This window comes from Bufo gargarizans, chromosome 1 (genome assembly GCF_014858855.1).
Source record: "Bufo gargarizans isolate SCDJY-AF-19 chromosome 1, ASM1485885v1, whole genome shotgun sequence".
Lineage (NCBI taxonomy): Eukaryota > Metazoa > Chordata > Amphibia > Anura > Bufonidae > Bufo > Bufo gargarizans.
The window spans coordinates 481,937,038-481,958,734 of NC_058080.1; the positions used below are offsets into that span (position 1 = coordinate 481,937,038).

Here is a 21,697-nt window from a genome sequence, read left to right on the forward strand (position 1 = left end):
TATCTTTATTTTTTCATTTAATTTTACAGTAGGTTTTAATTTTTAGGGGTTTTCATCTGTGCATCAGGAATATCTAGTTTGTAGTTCTCCCAGAGACTGGATTCCTTGCACTGTACTCAAAGTAGAGGAGAAGCTGCTTCTTAAGCTTTTCTTACTCATTCATAAGTATGCCACAGGATAATGGAGGATATTACACAGATACCAACCTGTTATGGTTATGAATTTGGCTAAGATATAAATCTCCTATGTAGCTGTGCAGTCTCTTTAGTGTCTCTCGGAGTCCCATCTCACATGTGCTCATGCACAATCCCCTTTACATTGACTTGTATTGACATGTGTGATATGATCCTCCGGTGGAGCTTCTCCACCTCAAGAGGAATTCACAGCATTTTTCAAAGTAAAAATCAGTTAGCACGGGGTAGGGACAAACAGCTGATAACATATTACAAAGATTCTTGTGGCCCCTTGTATTGCTAATTTATGTAAATTTGTTTGAAAGTACAGTGACTCTTTAAATTTCAGTAATGCCATACACCAGCTTAAGAACTTTGTAAACTGGCATACAGTTGCCACCCTTCATTCATGGTGCCCATGGGTAGTTATGGACGCCAGAACCTGTTTACACTGCTACCCATGGGTCCTGAGGGAGGCAAATCATTGCCAGCTATGGTAGGCCAGGGGGCCATTTAGCAGGTTCTTATGACATTACTATAATTTAGGTACAAAGAAGCAAACCCTCTATTGTCTGGGTTCATACACCATGGGTTAATTACACAGTTCTAGTTCTTGTTTCTTAAGAGAGCGATAAAGCATTTTTTTTCTTTTTCTAATTGATTTACTGTATGTTCTCAGATTTTCCTTTTTAAAAAAAAAAAAATGTCTCTTGTTTTTACTTTCATAAAATGTATTTGAAAAATAATAGTCCTAGTGTGCTAGGTAATAGGTTGAGCAGTGTATTATATGTCTCAGTGGGTGTGTTCACACTACTTATTTGTAGGAAAGTTAACTTTTGCTCTGGAATGAAATTCTAGGAAAACATATTTTATTTTTTAGCTTTTTCCTGAAAATTATTTTAGTGGACAAGAAGTTGATTTTGAATAATTTCCTTTTACATAGTTTGTCTAAAATGTTAAAGGGTATTTATTTTTAGCTGCTTATTTTTATTCTAAGTACTTTTATTCTATTTCAGCAGGATACAAAATCCCCTCTGTTACCTCATGACAGTGGCTTTTTCAATAAACTGGAAGATGACGTGACCAAAATCATTCTTAAAGAAAAAAGAAAGGAACAAAACTCTGTTCCTGAAGTAATGGATAGCGTTGTGTCCTCGAACAACTATATGGTATGTACCGATTTTAAAAGGGGTTTTCCTGACCGGTCATAAAAAAAAAGGAATTGACAGGGGTCCAATGAAACCCTTACCAGTCAACTGGTTTTACGGCTGTATTACAGTGGCAGATAATCTGCCAGATCATGGCTAACGAGTGATCGTAGTAACTCTTGTTAGAGATGAACTGGCAGTGTAATATTGCTGCCGATTACCTGCAAACGCTTGTCAGCCAATTCCAATCTTTCAACAGGCTTAAAAATAGTTTGCCAGCGGAAGATCGTGGTGTCTCATCACGATCTTCTGCCGGTAAACTGATTCAGTATGGGGACGAACAATGGTATAACGATCGCTCCTCCCATACTGTGGAGGAGATCGCTGCATGTAATAGCAGTGCTCTCCTCCACTAACGAGTAGACGATTGCCAGGAAGGAACGCTTCCACCCCAACCCTAATCCAAAACACCCCAAATCCCTGTCTGCTCCGACCAACCAGCTAAACATATAATTCTAAGTTAAGCCTGGTGGTATCAGTTTGATCCATATAGATATACAAATCTATTTCCCACGGAATTAATCTATACATAGTCTCCCTAGGGTCCCTTTGGGGGCCTCAGTGTCATACCATTCTGTATACCTGAAAGACTGCATAACTGTCTTGATCTCATCTTGGGTAAGATATTTGGTTATAAAAGTTTTCCAATATTGGAAAAATCTTTGTTTTTTTGTCTTTGCTTGATTCTGTATCTAACTTATCTAGGTACATAAAATGTGACAAATGAGATATTATCTCCTGAAGTTTTGGGATCTCTGGTTTCAACCAATTCAAGAATAAACACTGCAGTGACACTAATAGCGCTGCGTCTACTGACTTTGGGGGTGCTGATGCATCTTCAAAAATGTGGAATAATAGACTTTCCGGGGAAAACCTTAATGTATAACCCCAAGTATCAGTGATCCAATTTTTGATCTGTTCCCAAAAAAGTTGGGTCTGGGGACAAAACCACACACAGTGCGCCAAATCAGCTTTTTCCAACCCACATTTTGGGCATGCTGTAAGATAATTGGGGTTATCCATCTTTTTAGGAAGGTTGAAAGCATGGATAGCATGATGTAGTAGCCGGAGGTGGGATTCCCTCCATTTTTCACAAGGTACAGCTTTACAAACTCTCGCCCATCCTAGTAGGACATCTTCAGAAGATATATTATTATTTTTATTTTTTTCCCCCCCCTCCCCCATTTCCTGAAAAGGGTTGAAGCCAACACTTTATTTCCTGCTTCCCTTAATGTTTGATAAATATGTGAGATAGATAATTTTGTATTTGTCATCCCTAAAGAAAATATTAGGGAGGTTTTGTCACACTCCCCGGCGACATCCAGTAATCTCTGTTTGCAAAAATGGGATATTTGTTGGAAGGGAAGGAAATGCGGACTGTCTAAACCGTAGATATTGCAAATTTCAGGGAAGGTGAGGTATCTTTTCTCCACAACATGTAAAAGTTTTTGGAAAGAGGTAATTTCTCTATTCCTCCACTCGCCAAACATTTTGTTTGCTGTCCCTTGTGGGAACTCGGGGTGTTGCCACAGATCCATTATCTTAGATGCAAGAAATGATTTCTTAGCCAACTTACGTGTTTCCTTCCATGCCACCATAGTATCCCTAATGATTATGGAGTGTTTTAGATGCGGCATTAACGTTTGTCTCCTTGTATGCAACAATGCATTTAAAGACCATGGGTGTGCTAATTGAGTTTCCAGAGTAGAATTGGAGTAATGATGTGTCATATGAATCCAATCCATGCAATGTCTAAGAAGACACAATAAATGATAATGTCTAACGTCTGGTATATTCAAGCCTCCCCTATCTCTAGAGAGCATTAATTTTGAGATGGCTATGCGGGGCTTTTTCCCTGACCACAGGAAATTGGTAAACACTGATTGAAGCTCCTTAACATCTTTATGTTTTAAAAGCGTTGGAATCGTTTGGAGGGGATATAGCAGCTTGGGGAAACAGATCATTTTTTATCAAGTGACTTCTGCCCGTCAGTGACGGAGGGAGATTTTGCCATCTTTTAAGATCTTTTGTAATTGTTTTAAAGAGGGGAAGATAATTTAGGTTATATAGTGAGGTAGTTGATTTCCCTATCTTAATGCCTAAATACGTAATATAGGAATTGCTTAACGGAATTTTTTTACAGTTTTCCGTGAGTTTGTCTTTCACTTTTGAGGACGTCAGGGGCATCAACATACATTTATCAATGTTTATCTTGAAGCCCTAAACTGGCCCAAAAGAATCTAGAAGTTGTAGAACCCCCTTAAGGTCTTCCGTGGGATCTGCTAAAAATAATAACAGATCTGCAAAAAGTGACGTGTGTGTGTGTGTGTATGTACTTCCTGATTGCCTATTTAGATTCCCTTAAAGATGTCTCCTCCCTCTAGTATACGGATTAGTGGTTCTAAAGCCAAATTAAATAGGAGAGGGGATAAAGGGCACTCTTGGCGAGTTCCTCTACAAATTGGAAAAGGTATTGATGGGAAACCTGGGGGGGGGGGGCGGTGTCTAGAGCGGATATAAATGTTCTAAATGAACCGGAGAATTTCATCCTGTCCAGGACCTCATTCATCCAGTCCCACCTGACGTTATCAAACTCTTTCTCCGCATCTATTGCCAAAAACGTCGGTAAATTGGAATTAAACAACTTCCATTGTACTGCATCTAATACCGTCAGAACTTTACGTATGTTGGACACTGCGGATCTCCCTTTGACAAAACCAGATTGGGTCGTAGACACCAGATCCGGCATGATGTTAGAAAGCCTGTCAGCCATAATTTTGGCTGCTAGTTTAGGGTCCACATTTATCAGAGATATTGGGCGATACGAAGAAGGTTGTACTGTGTCCTTGCCTGGTTTGGGGATTCGTTTTATGTGTGCTAGATTATCTGATGCTGATAATAGGGTGCCTGTTAATAAGCTGTTAAACACTGCCGCCAGTGGACTTTAACGTTCTTCACTCATCATTTTATAGAATTCGCCAGTATATCCGTCCGGGGCCTTATGTAGATGCAGTTCTTTTATGGCCATGAGTAGCTCATCTTCTGAGATTCTGGAATTCAGTGATTCTAATTGGTTCTCAGTGGGCATTGGAAGGGATGCACAACACAACAAAAAACGTCGATAAGGATGTTGGGGGCCCAGGGTTTTTATATAGTGTCTTTAAAATTTTAACTATTCTGGGTGACTATTATATCTGGTTTGGTGTGTACTGTTCCATGAGAGTCAGCTATTTTCAAAATGTGATGCAGTCGTCTGGAGTTTTTAATTAGATTGGCCAGTAGTTTACCTGACTTATTACCCCCTCTAAAGAGTTTAGCTTCTAAACGAGATATATCTAACCGCGTCTTCCGTTCGTACCACAATTCATATTCCCGTTTCGCCTCTTCCCATACTTTTTTTGTCTGTTCAGTTAGTATATTTAAATGCGTTGTGTACGCTTTCCTTAGAGAGAGGCTTAATTCCTGTAACTTCTGAGCTACGTTTCTTTTCAGACCCCCCACATAGGCCATGATCCTGCCTCTAAGTACCGCGTTGGCCGTATCCCAGTACAGGGATGGATTATCTATACTTGAGCTATTATCCCCTTTGAATTCTAGATACCATCCTCGAAGGATGTCCCTGAAATTACCGTCTGAGTATAGGTGTGAAGGGAAACGCCAGACAATACTTTGACCTTTCGGTATTACATTTAGGAGGGAGATGGCAATGGGGCTGTGATCAGATATTATCATATTGTGGATTTGAGAGTCGATTACTCCAGACTTTAGGGCGTCCGCTATCAATAGGTAATCAATTCTAGACCAAGAACCATGTGACAGAGAGTAAAAAGTAAACTCTCTTTCATCAGGGCTCCAAATAGCCGTCAGGGCAGTGTCCTGGAGAAAAGGATCCAGAACTTTGTCATGAGCATGTGTTAAACCTGAGTGTGCATCAGTTCTCTTTCTGTCTTCCGCCATATTAACAACCGTGTTCAGGTCACCACCTACTATCTTGGCTGGTATTAGGTCTTTGTTAAGTCTGACAGTGAGGTCAGTGTAGAACTGTTTGTTATCCCCATTGGGTCCATATATACTATAGAGGCTGATCTCTCCAGCATCTGTATTCAGGTGTAGAGAGCACCACCTTCCGTTATCATCCATCTCCGATCCTAGAATATCATACGCTAGATTTTTGTGTAAAAGTATGAGTACTCCCGCTTTGTGTTGGACCACTGGCGATCCCACTACCTTCCCCACCCATGATTTCTGCATCCTATGAAAGTCATCTAGTAATAAATGAGTTTCCTGTACCATAGCTATATTGGCTCGGAGATGCTTTAGGTGCCTCAGAATCTTATTACGCTTTTGTGGGGAGCGCAACCCTTTAACATTCCATGAGACAAGTTTCATAGTAGTGCCAAGCTGAATAACACTGCACTGGAATGGTTAAAAGCAGACATTTAACATTGTCCCACCCTTCTTTGTAACTTTCCCTTTTAACCCCTAAACTGATAGCACTTATAACCTTAACCTTAAACTACCATAAAAAGAGCAAGGAACACCTTATAATATATCAGAGGTCTCCTCATAGCTCTTACTGACTTCACTTTTTCCTCATGTGAGATCAAGTCCCAATACTTGTGTAATACCTCCCGGCATTAGGAGAAAATTGCAAGGCAAAACATCCTGATATATTCATATTACTTTACCCTACCCCTTATGACTTCTAATAACCAGAATGGACAAGCGATTATGGAAACCACAAAATTAAACTAGGCATATTCCCTAGTTAGATCTCCCCCCCCCGCCCCGGTTTTCAATGAAGCTATAAAACATTATTATATATTCACCGCTAACAGCTCTTAATCATGTCCTCGTATACTGGAACATTTTCTTTTCATATTTAACGAGCGGCGGATTCTTCAGCAAACCCTTCCTTATCTTCCCGTCTGTTCTCGGTCATCAGCTGGGTTCTTAGCAACGCGATCACCCATACGGAAGTCTGGAAAATAACTTTCTGATGCTTTCTTGTTTTGATCGCGTTGAATGTTCGCTCTGGAGTCGAAGATCCCTTCCATCTCGATAGCTGCCTCTTCAGGTGATGTAAAAGTCGAGCTGTATCCATCAGATCTGAATACTTTCAAAGTTGCTGGATAGAGTAATGTGAATCTGATGATGTTGCGATGAAGCTGGGTACACATCGGTGAAAAGGCTTTGCATTTTTTTTGTAACTTCTGCAGAGTAATCTCCAAAGATAAGGATCTTCATCCCTCTAACTATAACGGGTTCTTTGCGGGCTTTAAAGGCTTTGAGAACAGACTCTTTGTCCGTGTAGTCCAAATAACACACAATTGCATGTCTCGATTTATTCGACTGACGTTCTTTGGGAGATAAAGCTGTTCCCACTCTGTGCGCGCGTTCCACTTTACAGTGATGCGATAATCCCAGAGCAAGTGGTAGCTCTGATTCACAAATGGATTGCAGGTCTCCTTGTGGAATGGATTCTTGTAGGCCCACCACTCTTGAGTTGTTGCGCCTTGACCTATTTTCTAGGTCTTCCAGCTTTTCCCACAATCGCTTGTTTTCAGCTTGGGGTGTTTGGAGCTTATGCAGGATCAATTCAGTAGTGTCTTGTATCCGGCTTTCTGCCTCAGTCAGCCGTGTGTCATGGTGCTGCACTTCTTCTTGCAGCTGTTGCATTACATTCGTGACCGATGCAGCTAGAGTTTCCCGCAGGTCTGGGGCTAGATGTGAAGCCACTTCTACTGCCAACTCTCTATAGTCGATCTTGCACGATCGTGTATCGGTACTCCTTCTCCCCCGGCGAGTCAGGAGCGCTTATAGATTTTATCGCAGTCTCCGTCTCTTGTGAGCTGGGCGCCATGATGAGAGAGGCCGGTTCGTCACAGTGCGCTAGGGAGGTTGCTTTGCCTCTTGTTTTCTTGCCCATGTTGAGGATAAATCAGTCCATGCACTAAGGATGAACTCGCTACGAGTCTCCGACAACTAGGTCTCTATGTAACACAGGCAATATGTTCAGAGTAGTGTTGTACTGCCGCGGAGCTAGCACGCCACACTTCTTCACATGTCGGCGCCGGAACTGGAAGTCCAAAATGAATCTTGATATCTGGGAACAAAAAAAATCACCTTGCACAAGAAATGTGTGAAGGATTTTATAGTCCTACTGAAACTGTCAAAACGAAGGCAAAAAAATAAAAAGTGTGAAATAAATCCTGATTGTAAATGTGTTTTTTTTTTTTTTTTTGGTTTTTTTTGTACACCAGGAACCTGTCCTGAAAGACGGAAGAACAGAGCTATTGAAGCTGGAATTAGAAAAGAAAGACACGCAGATACAGCATCTGAAAAGCATCATTTCACAATGGGAGGTACAGAATTGAAGTGCTTTTACTCCTAGAATGACATGCCATTTTGATGTTACATTTTGCTCTTTGCTTTCTTTTCATAAAGGCAAAATACAAAGAAGTTAAAGTCAGGAATACACAAGTTCTTAAAATGTTGCAGGAAGGTGAAAGTAAGTGTATTTTTTTTTTTTTTATTTATTTTTTTTGCTACTTGGTCTAATTCTACTTTCCATTAAGTAGTAACTCTTTCAAAATGAAATTATTTAGAGGGGTTGTCCAGCTCCCTTTTTTTTTTTTTTTTTTTTTTTTTTTTTTTTTTTTCTTTTTTTTAATAAAGGGGACCTGTCATCAACTTTTATGCTGACCTCGCTGAGGACAGCATAAAGTAGTGACAGTAATACTGATGTCAGCGCTGTGTCACTCATGAGCTAAAAGTAAGTGGTTGCTGAGAACCAGCATCATAATCATTGCAGCCCAGGCCTTGAAAAGAGTCAAATCTACCTGAGAAAAGTCCTGGTTATCATAATCTCCTGCTCTCCCGTCCACTTGCTGATGGTTGGCAGTTCTCTCCTAGACAGAAAGGGAGAAAACTAGGTAGAAGCCTGTCACTCATCAGCAGGTGGGCGGGAGAGCAGGACTTCATGTATAACCAGGCCTCTTCTCAGGTGGCCGGGACTCTTTTCCAGGCCCAGCCTGCAATGATTGTGATGTTAGTTCTCAGCAACCACTTACTTTTAACTTATAAATGACAGCCCGCTGAAATCAACTAAGGGTCCATTCACACATCCGTATGTGTTTTGCGGATCCGCGAAACACGGACACCGGCAGTGTGCGTTCCGCATTTTGTGGACCACACATCGCCGGCACTCTCATAGAAAATGCCTTTTCTTGTCCGCAATTGCAGACAAGAATAGGACATGTTCTATTTTTTGGCAGAACGGAAGTGCGGTTCCGCAAATGCGGATGCGGACAGCACATTCCGGCCCCATTGAAAAGGAATGGGTCTGCACCTGTTCTGCAAAATTGCGTAACGGATGAGGACCCATTTTGCGGACGTGTGAATGGACCCTAACCTGTCTCTACTTTTTGCTGCCGTTAGTATGGGCAGCATAAAGTTGTGAATATAATTAGGACCTGAGCAGGGTAAGGTAATTTTACTAGTTTATTTACAAATGCCTATCCAGGCAATAGAACCTGTCTTGACCCAGGTATAAATTAATACTTCACTTTTATTTGAATACAAGTAAAACCTAAATGCTAAGTGTGTGCGAGGTGCACTCTTTAATTGAACTTAAACAGAACCAAAAAATGAAGGGGTGTTAAAAACACAGTACACCACTTCACTGATGGGTGTATTGCTTTGACAATTAGGCAGGGTGAATAGATGTGCACTATCTCTCACCCTTACCACTGTAAGGGCAGAACACTACCGTACCACCGTCCGCGGTGACTCTGCCAGCTGAGAATGGTTGTAATAACAGCCATATAGAGTGGTGGGAGAAATGGAAATATCAACCCACTATGTGAATGGCGCATAAAGCGTCTCAGTTGATCTCAGACTGGGATTAGTGGCAACTAACACCGCAACACTGACTCGGTGCACAGTAGCCAAAACCACAACTAACTTGATTGCTAAACCAAACCAAGCAACGTCGGCCAGCCTGACCGCTAGTTGCTGGTTAACAGTGGAGTGGTGCACAGCGATTAAAGACTAACACTGCCCCCCCGACGTGTTTCGCCAGTATTCTGGCTTCTTCAGGGGTTAATGGGCAGCGAATGCCTATTATTTCTATTCTGTTTTTCACGTCTGGTTGGCAGGACAATTTTCACATTTATTGACATACATTTTCTGAAAGTGTACACTGGCACATTGACCTGGTCTCTCCTCCTCTCCCTACAGTCGGCCAGCATGTCCTCCTCTAGCTTTCTCCTCTCCTCTAGGCTGGCTGAGGAGGAGGAGTGGGAGGAGAGGCTGCTTCATCAGGGTCTATTTCAGGCTAGAGATGTGTTGTAAAGCTGACAATCTAAGCTTTACAACCAAATCACTGCGCTATACACCAGATTTTACTCTCTCAATATCCAGTTATCCAGAAACAAGATGGATGAAACCTAGAGATCTACAGAGGCAACCCTTTATATTTTGGTTAATCACAGTTTTTTCATTATTTGCAAGGGGTCCATCTACTCATATACTTCATTATTTTAAGAGGGTTATTTATTTAAATGTTACTTGTTTGCATCCTTCTTGTTTCTGGATTACTAAATATTTATTATGTCTTTGTATACATGATATACACTTATTGGTTTATACAGGTGTATTTTGTTTTAGTGGTAAAGTTCATATTGGCCTTATTTACAAGCATCCTTGGTTCTAACAGGAATGCAATTTTTAAAGTGGTTCTCCATCATTCAGATATTAAAGGCTTATCCTCAGAATAGGTTATCGGTATCAGATAGGTCAGGGTTCAACTCCTGGACCCCCAAGTGATCAGCTCTTTCGGGCAGCCGTAGCGCCAGCGCGGAGCTTTCTGCTTCCCCTTGGCTGATTGATTGGGGGTGCCAGGAGTTCAGTCCCCACCGATCTGATATTGATGACCTATCACGTGTAGATGTGCTGCCATACTTCTTAGGTGTATACTTTTAGACTGTGGCTATTGGATGTAGGCATGCACTCTAGATTAATTTGTGGTGCCCGCTAACATTATTGTGTTAGGTTTTTATCTTTTAAGATTATGGAACATTTTATTATTATTAATTATTACATTTCTGCATTCCAATTTAGTGAAAGACAAAGCAGAAATTCTTCTGCAGGTCGACGAATTGGTAACGATTAAGTATGAATTAACGTTACAGGTAAGACAAGTATTTTATGCTATGTTGGTCTAGTCCTGTCAGCTATAAGAACACCGTAACTAACTGGATGATGTTGTTCTGTTTTAAGGCAGATTTGTATCTGTGTATAGTCTAGATTTTTTTAGACGTCTATATCTCACTTTTAGTCCTTCCGTTTTTTATGTTTTTATTTGTCTGTAGAAGTGTTAATGTGTACCTGTTGAGAAGCACAAACAAAGTAAGGCAGGACTTGCATAGATCTGCACTTTTCAGTATGCTTATAGGGGTTTCCTCATCCTACACGTTTCTGATGTCTCCTGTTCTGGGGAGAGGTGTTGGTTCCAGAAATGGGATCTGCATCTGTGGATATGCCAGTCGCACCTCCACTTCTCGTGCCAGTGGTGGTCACCACGTGGTGCTGCACCAAATTGGAACATGACCCACTTGAAAGAGGCAACCTTATATTTTCACCAAAATACATACAAATGGTCTTGTATAGTTTATAAATTATTGGGTTGTATAATAGTAATTGTGCTGAGAAGCCATGTAAATTATGCAGAGAAGCAGTAGATCAGTGCATAGCATTAGGATATGTGTTCTTTTGAAATGTTATCCAGTCTGTGATTGGAGCGCCCCTTTAGTCAGAAGACCCTGCTTTGTTACAAATACTGTATGTCGTAGCTCCTGTCTAAATACTGTTTCTAATACAAGACTGCTAAATATGGACGCTAAGTAGATCACATGCCAGCTCTCTGAAGATTTTAAAGGGCCTGTCCAGAATTGGTAAAAAGGGTAACTTCACTTGAACGTGGATGAGCTGCAATACCAGACACTGCCCATAGTTGAGGTGGTGGGGGAGACTACCTTGAGTAGGTAGATATGATAGATGGATGGATAGATTGTATAAATAGATGCCAGTCTGTTAATAAGTTTATACCCTGTTAGATGTACAACGCCATTGAATTAATGACATTTTCAAATAAATAATAATAGTCCAATGGAGACCCACAAGCCTACGTACCTCAGCAGGTCTGTATATGAGTCTAACAGATGTTTGCTGGCATATGTTGTCATTGCACAGGACAGAAGATACAAATTTGGCCTGACTACATAGGCCTTTTTATCCTTGTGCTATCTGGACTACATTCGCTCAGCACACATACCATTAAAGTAAATGGTGCCCTTCACAGCTGTTTTTTGGCACAGACTCCTAGCATGCACCAGTCATTTCCATAGCATCATCACGACGGCATACAAGGAGATTGACCCCTGACCTCTGTAGGGGCAGGAACAGAGAAAGGTTAAATACCCTCCTCCCACCACCAACACCAGTGTTTCCTGTCCCTACAGAGGACAGGGCAGAGAAAGGTCTCCCTGTATGCAGGGAGATGAAGCTTGGAATTCAGCGAAATCGCCGGGATCCTGCATGGCGTCCCCCTGCCCTCCCGCGGTCCAGTACTAACGCTGGGCAGGGGTGTGGGGCTCTACCTCGTCCCGATTTTCGGGGCCTGTTCCCTGGCGCAGTCTCCCTTCCGGCATCATCGCGGCAGCTGGGTGCGCGCCGGCGCATTGGGCGCATATGTTTGACGTCACGGCCGGCGACCCGGAAGTGACGTCAGTGGCGGCAGCGTGGAGCTTAATTTAAAACCGAGGCCTGCTCCGGACAAACGCTCCCAGGATCGGTCCCCCACTGTGCGGAACCCTTACCTTTCGGAAGAGGCGACCATGTCGGTACCGGAGCGGTCCCCCAGAGCTGAGCCGCCGCCAGCACTTCTAACTGTGAGTCCCCTTCGGGGGTATTTATGAATGGGTCAGGGAGTCTGTTGATCCCCCTCTCCCACGATGATATTAGGGGGGGGGGAGGAGGAGCGGGCTCTTGCTACATGCTCAGTGCAGCTACGGCAGGGCGCAGGCTCCTACATCCACCCCGCCCCCCCCCCCTCCCCCCACCCTCCTCTTGGTGGGCCATATCCCTTATACTTGCCGTTTCATCTCTTTTAGGCAAAAGAAACCCCGAAAAAGATGGGGAAGTCACTCAAATGTGTCTCCTGCTCTAGTAGACTCCCTGACGGCTACCCCAAAAAACTGTGCAAGCCTTGTATCTCAAATATCGTACGGGATGAGGCACCCTCCCTAAAAGAGGAGTTAAAAACTATGATTCAGGAGGAGATCCGTTCATCCCTGGCCCACCTGTCCGCTAATCCCCCCGATTTGCCGCAACCAAAGAAGAAGCGGGCTAGATCCCCATCCCCCTCTGATATAGAAGTCGTTGCGGAGGAAAGTGCCCACTCTGTTAAGTCTTGGGAGGAGGGGGAGAGAGTCTCTGACTCAGAAGACGATGGACGTAGATATTATTTTTCTACGGAAGAAATGTCCGACCTTCTGAAGGCTGTAAGGTCGACCATGGGTGTGGAGGAGGTACAACGTACCCATTCGGTACAAGAGGAGATGTTTGGGGGCCTGAGGGTTAAGAAGACCCGTGTGTTTCCCATCAATGAAAGCATTAGGGATATGATCCTTGATGAGTGGACAGACCCAGAAAAACGACTGGGAGTCCCGGCAACGTTCAAAAATAGGTTGCTATTTGATCCGGAGGAATCTAAAATTTTCAATGAAATTCCCAAGATTGATGTACAGGTGGCCAAAGTGAACAAAAAGACGTCCCTTCCATTCGAGGATGCCTCCCAACTCAAAGATTCAATGGATCGTAAGGCGGACAGTCTCCTCAGGAAATCCTGGGAGGCGGCCATGTTTAACGTTAAAACCAATATTGCGGCTACTTCAGTCGCCCGGTCCATGTATCTTTGGTTGGGAGAGTTGGAAACTCATATTAAAGACAGAGCGTCTAGGGAGCAGATTCTGGAGTCTCTCCCCCTTTTAAAGTCGGCCACGGCTTTCCTGGCGGATGCCTCTGCCGAATCAGTTCGGTTCTCCGCCAGAGATGCAGCACTCTCCAATGCAGCTAGGAGAGCCCTCTGGATGAAGTGTTGGTCGGGGGATAAGACATCTAAGTTAAAGCTTTGCTCCATCCCCTTTTCCGGAGAATACGTGTTTGGCCCGGTGCTAGATAAGATCCTAGAGAAGGCCGCGGATAAGAAGAAGGGGTTTCCGGAAGATCGCCCTTCCAAACGTCGGTATCCTTTTCGCCCCCCCTCGGGTCAAGAAAGGAGCTACAGGGGAAAAGGGAAATCAGGGCGTTGGAGTTACCCAAAAGGAGGAAGAGGAAGAGGTCAGTCCTTCTCCCAGCAGAAACCTTCAGATAAGCAATGACGCCGGAGTGGGGGGAAGACTCTCAAGATTCCTGGGATCATGGGAATCCATCTCCCAGAACCCCTGGATTTCCAAGGTAGTCAGTACAGGCTATCAGATAGAGTGGTCTTCAAGACCCCCAAACAAATTTTCTCTGACACGGTTCCAAACGAACCTTTGGCAAGGAGTCCAGAAACTTCTTCAGATGAATGTAATCTCTCCGGTCCCACCTCTAGAAAGAGGCAAGGGGTTTTATTCAACTTTATTTTTAATCAGAAAAAAAGAAGGTACCTTTCGGACGATCATAAACCTGAAACCTCTAAACAAGTTCATCCGTTATCAGAAATTCAGGATGGAGACCCTAACATCTACAATCCCTCTATTAAGCAAAGACGTCTTCATGTGCACTATAGACCTGCGAGACGCTTATTACCATATTCCCATTCACGCCAGCTCCCAGTGTTTTCTCCGGTTTGCAATCCAGGATATATCAGGAAACGTCCATCACTACCAGTTCAGAGCCCTTCCCTTCGGGATTTCGTCTGCCCCGAGAATATTTACCAAAGTGGTGGTAGAGATGGTTGCCTTCGCCCGAAGACAGGGACTCATGATAATCCCCTATTTGGACGATTTCCTTCTGGTCAGCGAAAGTCGCAACCAAACCAATTCAAATCTGAAGGTCTTTCTCTCCATCCTAGACGACCTGGGGTGGAACGTAAACGAGGAAAAGTCCGTCCTCACCCCCTCAAGGGAAGTTCGTTTCTTAGGTATGATCCTGGACTCCCGAAAGCAAGCAGTGTTCCTACCTCGGGACAAAATATCAGTTCTCCAACAAAAGGTCAGGTCCTTTCAAAAGAGAAGATCTTGCTCTATCAGAGAGGCAGTCCCCTGGTGTCAAATACACTTCAGACCCCTTCAGTCCTGGATACTGAGTGTCTGGAACAGGTGCCAATCCTCTCTAGATCGCCAAGTAAATCCTCCATCTCGGATTCTGCAGTCCCTAAATTGGTGGAAAAACCACGAGAACCTATCCCGGGGAAATCCCTGGCAGAAGACTCTCCAGTTGCAGGTAATAACAGACGCAAGTCTGTCCGGCTGGGGCGCAAAGGTCGGGGACCGTATATTTCAGGGCACTTGGCCAGATTCGATCAGATCCCAATCATCGAATTTCAGGGAGCTGAGAGCAGTCTGGGAAGCATTGAGGGCGGCAGAGGAGATGTTGTGTCATCATCATATAAAGGTGCTATCGGACAACACTACAGCCATTGCCTACCTCTCCCATCAGGGGGGAACCCGGTCCGTAACCCTTCAGGCGCTGGCAACAAAGATCTTTGCCTGGGCAGAACAGAAGGTGGCCTCTGTATCGGCAGTTCACCTGAGGGGGATACTAAATCAAGAAGCAGATTTTCTCAGCCGCCACAGGATCGATCACACAGAGTGGTCTCTAAGTCCAGAAGTCTTCAGGTTAGTGGTAAGGAAATGGGGGTTGCCCGACGTAGATCTGTTCGCCACCAGGGCCAACTCAAAAGTGGAAACATTCTGTTCCCTAAACCCCAGGGACAGGCCTCATACATTAGACGCCTTCGCCATCCGTTGGCATTGGAATCTATGCTATGCCTTCCCTCCACTTCCTCTAATCCCGAAGGTGGTGCAGAAAGTTCTCCAGGACAAGGCCACGGTGATTGTGATCGCTCCCCTGTGGCCAAAGAGAAGTTGGTTTTCATCTCTCCAGAGACTTTCTCTACAGGATCTATGGCCCCTTCCGGTACGGGAGGACCTACTCCAGCAGGGCCCAGTTCTGCACCCAAACCCGCAGTTTCTGAAATTAGCAGCTTGGATCCTGAGTCCCAAACCCTGAAACTTCAGGGACTATCAAACGAAGTTATTGCTACTCTGAAAGCTTCCAGGAAGAAGGTAACGTCAGCAATCTACCTTAAGATCTGGAGACGTTTTTGTTCTTGGAGTGGGGATGAATCGCCACATTTACATAAACCTAACATCCAAAGAATACTGGACTTCCTACAGCGAGGTCTAGATCTGGGACTTAGGCCCTCTACCTTGAAGGTCCAGATCTCAGCCCTGGCTTGTTTTTTTGACCAAGATATAGCCGGTCATCGTTGGATCAAAAGATTCATCAAGGCAGCGACGAGGCTCCGCCCAACGATCACCGCTCGCGTCCCTTCCTGGGATCTGAACATCGTTCTTACAGGCCTTACCTTACCGCCCTTTGAACCCATGTCTGACTGTCCTATAAAATTATGGTCCTTGAAAACTGCCTTCTTGATTGCGATAACTTCGGCCCGCAGAGTAGGAGAATTGCAAGCCCTATCGATCAGGGAACCCTACCTCCGTATTCTAGATGATAGATTAATTCTCCGTCTGGATCCTGGTTTTCTCCCCAAAGTGGTATCAAATTTTCATCGGAGCCAGGAAGTTACCCTACCTTCCTTCTGTCAACACCCTGCTAATGACAAAGAAGCCACATTTCACTCTCTGGATGTTAGACGGGCAGTCTTAAACTATATCACTGTGACGGAAAAGTTTAGGAAGTCGGACAGCCTACTAGTTCTCTTCGGAGGAAGACTTAAGGGCCAGAAAGCCTCCCGGTCATCTATAGCCAGATGGCTCAAAGAAACTATTAGTTTTTGTTATCAATTACAAAATCTTACATGTCCAGTCCACATTAGGGCCCATTCCACCCGGGCCATGTCCTCCTCTCAGGCTGAGAGAGCTGGGGCTTCCCTGGAGGAAATCTGTCGTGCTGCCACTTGGTCCAGCATTCATACCTTTATAAAGCACTATCGCCTGGATCTTTCCAGATCATCTGATCTGTCCTTTGGGCGGAAAGTCCTCCAGGCTGTAGCCCCCCCTTGACTGATATATTTTTTATATCTCCTTGTATGCCGTCGTGATGATGCTATGTAAAGACCGGAATTAGACTTACCGGTAATTCTGTTTCCATGAGATCATCACGACGGCACGTTATTCCCTCCCTTGATTCAAATTATTTGACCTACCCAGGTCTCTAGAAGGTATGGAGTAATACCTTTTTTCTTGTTTTTACTGTTCTCCACCACCGGGTTGCTCTGTGTGATTTTGGAAACACTGGTGTTGGTGGTGGGAGGAGGGTATTTAACCTTTCTCTGTTCCTGCCCCTACAGAGGTCAGGGGTCAATCTCCTTGTATGCCGTCGTGATGATCTCATGGAAACAGAATTACCGGTAAGTCTAATTCCGGTCTTTTCCTGCCATACGGACATTCAGATGAGTCTGTGTTTGCAGAGACCAGAACGGGTGTCTGAATCTGGCCTACATCATTTTTATAAATGATAGAGCTGTGCACATGATAGCTGGAGGCTCTGAAACAGACTTTGCTTTTGGATGCGAGGGTCAAGCTATGCTTCAGGATAATTGTACAGATATGTAATATAAAATATTGCTAGTATTCAGTTGTATTCTGTTCTATCAGAGGTAATGTTATGTTTTTCTACTCTTTCGCCAGGTCACTGGTCTGCATGCTGCTTTAGAGCAAGAACGATCTAAAGTGAAAGCTTTACAAGCAGAGCTAACAAAGTACCAGGTATGTCTACAGGAGGTATAACAGCAATTCTAATCAATCAGCAGTTTAGGGGAAAAGGCAGTAACATTCCTTTAATCTGATGTAAGAGACTTGATAGATTTTTGGATGGTCATACAGAGAGAACTTGGCAGTAAATATGTATTTAGCCATGTGCATGAAGTCAAAGGGTAGAGACTATCCAGGAGAAAAGCCAAGAATATACTGTTGTCACAAAATATTCTAAAGTGTGTGTGTGTGTGTGTATATGTATAGAGTATGTGTATATGTATAGAGTATGTGTGTGTGTATATATATATATATATATATATATATATATATATATATATATATATATATATAATTATTATTATTATTATTATTTTTTTTTTATTACAAGCTTAAAGGGAACCTGTCACCGGGATTTAGTGTATAGAGCTGAGGACATGGGTTTCTAGATGGCCGCTAGCACATCCGCAATACCCAGTCGCCATAGCTCTGTGTGCTTTTATTGTGTAAAAAAAAAACAACGATTTGATACATATGCAAATTAACATAAGAGTCATATCTTACTTGTGTGACCAGAGAAGAGTCATATTTTCAAGCTCTGACTCATCTCAGGTTATTTTGCATATGTATCAAATCATTTTTTTTTGTACACAATAAAAGCACACAGAGCTATGGGGACTGGGTATTGCGGATGTGCTAGCGGCCATCTAGCAACCCATGTCCTCAGCTCTATACCCAAAATCCCGATGACAGGTTCCCTTTAAAGGAGTTTTCCAGGAATATTAACTGTTAAAGGAAGGCCCCTAGCCTGCATCGCCTACTGAGAGTCATGTTTACTGGCTCCATGCCATTCAGATCCTGCATGTTATATCTGTTCTGCCATCTTTTAGTCCCTGGCTTGTTTTCTTCCAGCCAGGGCTGGGACATGTCGCCACTGAAGCCAGTCATTGGCTGCAGCGGCACATGTGCCGTTCCTGGAAGAAAACAAGCTGTGGAGGAACAGGAGTTCGGGAGCAGGCAAGTATGATTCTTTCAGCAGGCGATGCTAAAGGGGCCTTCTCTTAAAGAGGACCTCTCATCACAAAAGTCTCCAAGTAGTGTGTTGTAATGCAGAAGAAGCACCAAAAACTGTTGTAGCTTCTCAAAGCACTGCTTCATCACCGCCATTAGCAAATTCCCCCTCCCCTTCAGTGGTGGGGCCAGGCACTGGCTTCCTTTCTGGTCCTGTAATCCTGGTGCATTTGCCATCACGTGAGCAGACTGGATCTCTGCATCAGAGGAAGTATACTCGGGCTTGTTTTCACACATCCGTCAATGAGATCTGACAGGGTACAGCGTGCCCATTCTTAGCATATTTGCCGGGTTGTGGCCAAATCTCTGTCGGTCCACATTATAGTTAATGGGGCCGGACAGCAATCATGTAGTTTCCAGAGTGACCCGGCGGTCTTTTCCCTGCCAGATCTCACTAACTCTAGTGTAAAAACTAGCCTTAAGCCGAATGCACACGGCATACGAGTGTATTACTGTAGTGCAGCGGCGGCATGAAGCGCACGGCGTCATAGCAACCAATGACGCCGTGCGCTCCTGCTCTCCACAGGAATCCAGGCCGTGTTACCACGGACCGCTCGCGGCCATGTGCATTCGGCTTTACTCTGATGTTGAGATGCAAACTGCTAATACGCTGGGATTACAAGGGGAAAGGAAAGTGACTAAGGGGAAATGGTGGTGGCTTGAGGGGCTAGGCCCACCCCTTGGTGCTCTGAAAACCAAGTTAGCATATTTTTATTTTATGTACTTATATAGTGCTGCTATATTCCGCAGTACTTTACTCACATTAGCATCAAGCTGTCTCCAGTGGAGCTCACAATCTAAGTTCCCTATCAGTATGTCTTTGGAGTGTGGGAGGAAACCGGAGTACCCGGAGGAAACCCACATATACACGGGGAGAACATACAAACTCCATGCAGATGTTGTCCTAACCACTTGTACTAACCATTGAGCCACCGTGCTGAATAAAGTGCATATTTCTCTAAAATGGGGCCAGAGATTTGAACTACTAAGGGATCATTTAACTTGGCATGATCAACCCTAACGGGCAATATGCCTTGTTTAGTAGGGTTGATCATGCTGACAGTTAATATTCCTGAAAACCCTCTTTAAAGAAGCATTCCCACCCCAATTTTTTTTTCTCTAACCTATTAGAAAGGTACACAATGCAAACTGTAGTGAAGGTAATCTTACAAGTGACTGTATTTGTGAGTTATAACCTCCCTTCTGAACCTCAGTTGTCATGTGACCAACACTCTGATCTCCAACTGACACAGGACAGTTACATCTCTATTCATTCCTATGAGACTGACATGGAGGCTTCTATAGGAATACACAGAGAAACTGGCTTCCTGTCTACACCTAATATGCCATGTTATTTGAATAGTCAGTGCTGGTCACATGACACAGCTTAAGATCAGAAGGGAGGTTATAACTCACAAATACAGTCGCTGGTAAGAAGATTACCTTCACTACAGTTTACATCATGTACCTTTCTAACAGCTCCAAGAATAAAAGTTTTTGTGTGAGTGCTTCTTTAAGGGGTTCTCCAAGCTTTGTAAAATAGTTAAAAAAATAAAAATAAAATACATTGCTCCCTTTTAAAATATCCCACTTGTTCGGTGCCACAGCTTTGGTCTTTGCCGCTCCATTACTTGCATGGCCTGTATTAATGACATCACATTCATTGTTCCTGTGAGCAAAGCAGACGGTCGCTGGCCTCAATGGTCATGTGTTCATGAACTGCACTTGACCGATGAGGCCAGTGATTGGCTGCAGAGGTCACAGGAATGATGAATGGATGTGACCACTGTAGTTCCAGTGGGACATTTTTTAGTTTTTTGTGCACGGTCCTGATCAGCTCATGAGATGTCATCACATTGCACCTGCTGCTGGGGAAAGATGGAACTGGGGAGCTGAGGGCTTCCTGCTTCACCATTGCATTCAACTGTATCTGTGTCCTCAGTAGGCAGACAAAGTTGAAATTGAGACATGCCGTAGCCCCCCTAAGACTGCAGGACTGCCTCCAAAATCTAGGATTGTCCGACCGGATCTTGGGCAGTTGGGAGGTTTGATATCCAATACAGGGCCAGAAACTAGACCACATTCTAGATTCTGAATTTCAGGAATTCTATCTTTCTGTTCTACATTTGGCTACCTGCAAAAATCTCCAGTAACAGTGGCAGGATTTAGAACAGACTCTCAAATGTATGGAACAAAACCTTCTCCTTCCTCTGTGTTACATTTTAGTTGTGATATTATAAATGACCCATAATGATCTACCTGCCCACTATGTTGTAGAAGTGCTTCAGTTTTTTTCTTTCTTTTCCTTCTCCAGGGTGGTAAGAAAGGGAAAAGGAACTCTGAGTCTGACCATGGCCGATGATCGCTGGAGGAGATGGAACAGTTTATAAAAAGCACTAACATTTTTTTCTGCAGAGTTTAATTACTGCTGTTTAACGCCATACGTTGTTAGTTTTTCATGACTTAATAAAACTTATTCTTCCATTTGCATACTTGGTCTTTACACATCAAACCACCCGGGGCCGTCTGAAAATTGAAGTTTGTGGTAATAGACTGGCTTACTAAACTAAATGACAAAAGCAGCATTGCCAACAACAGCTTAGATTTCTTCAGTAGCCCAAAAAACCAGCAGATGTGTAGGACTGATTTAGGCTGAAAATGCACATGGTCTCTTGTGGCATTTTTCAGTAGTTTTAGTGGTGCTTATGGTCAAGTGTTTGTGTTAAATGTCTATGGAGAAATATGAAATGCAGGGCAGACAAATGTTTTTTGCCTAGTGGTGTATATGTCTAATTGATGGTGTTTTTTTTTTTTTTTTTTTTTTTAATCCCCTGAACAATATCTGAACAAATAATACCATCTGAACTAAAACTGCCATAAAAATCAAATGTGATATGCAACAAAAATGCAAGCTGTTTTAATGGCGTTTTCACCCGGGCGGCCAGTAACATGATTGTTAATGGGGGTATAGTCTTGTGATTAATACTTCAGCATTACTGGTAAAACCGTGTGGCCAAATGGCGAGATATTTGAAAACCCTGTCTGCCAAATGTGGGTGTGATTTTGGTCACCTGTGTTCTTACCCTTAAAGCAGGGGTGTCAAACTCAAATTCATCGGGGGCCGCATCAGCAGTTTGGTCACCCTCAAAGGGCCGGTTGTATCTGTAGGACTATGTGTCCACTCTTTATTATCATAAATTATTGTCACTGCATTCAATTATTACTGTTTCTTGTAATAATGTAAGTAATAACTAGCTCT

At 43.5% G+C, this 21,697-nt stretch overlaps 1 protein-coding gene across 2 annotated transcripts in view; it reads left to right on the forward strand.

Annotated features, from left to right (window-relative positions):
• The window catches only part of GKAP1 (G kinase anchoring protein 1), a 36,114-nt gene extending 15,188 nt beyond the window's left edge, over positions 1-20,926 (forward strand). The window contains exons 8-13 of one of the 2 annotated variants that reach the window (XM_044273751.1): positions 1,190-1,342; positions 7,645-7,746; positions 7,829-7,892; positions 10,505-10,575; positions 17,305-17,382; positions 20,753-20,926. In XM_044273751.1, coding sequence (XP_044129686.1) covers positions 1,190-1,342; positions 7,645-7,746; positions 7,829-7,892; positions 10,505-10,575; positions 17,305-17,382; positions 20,753-20,800 — 516 coding nt within the window. In that variant the 3' untranslated portion in view covers positions 20,801-20,926. The remainder of the gene's footprint in view (positions 1-1,189; positions 1,343-7,644; positions 7,747-7,828; positions 7,893-10,504; positions 10,576-17,304; positions 17,383-20,752) is intronic. The other variant, XM_044273753.1, reaches the window with a different exon arrangement.
• The last annotated feature ends 771 nt before the right edge of the window (positions 20,927-21,697 follow it).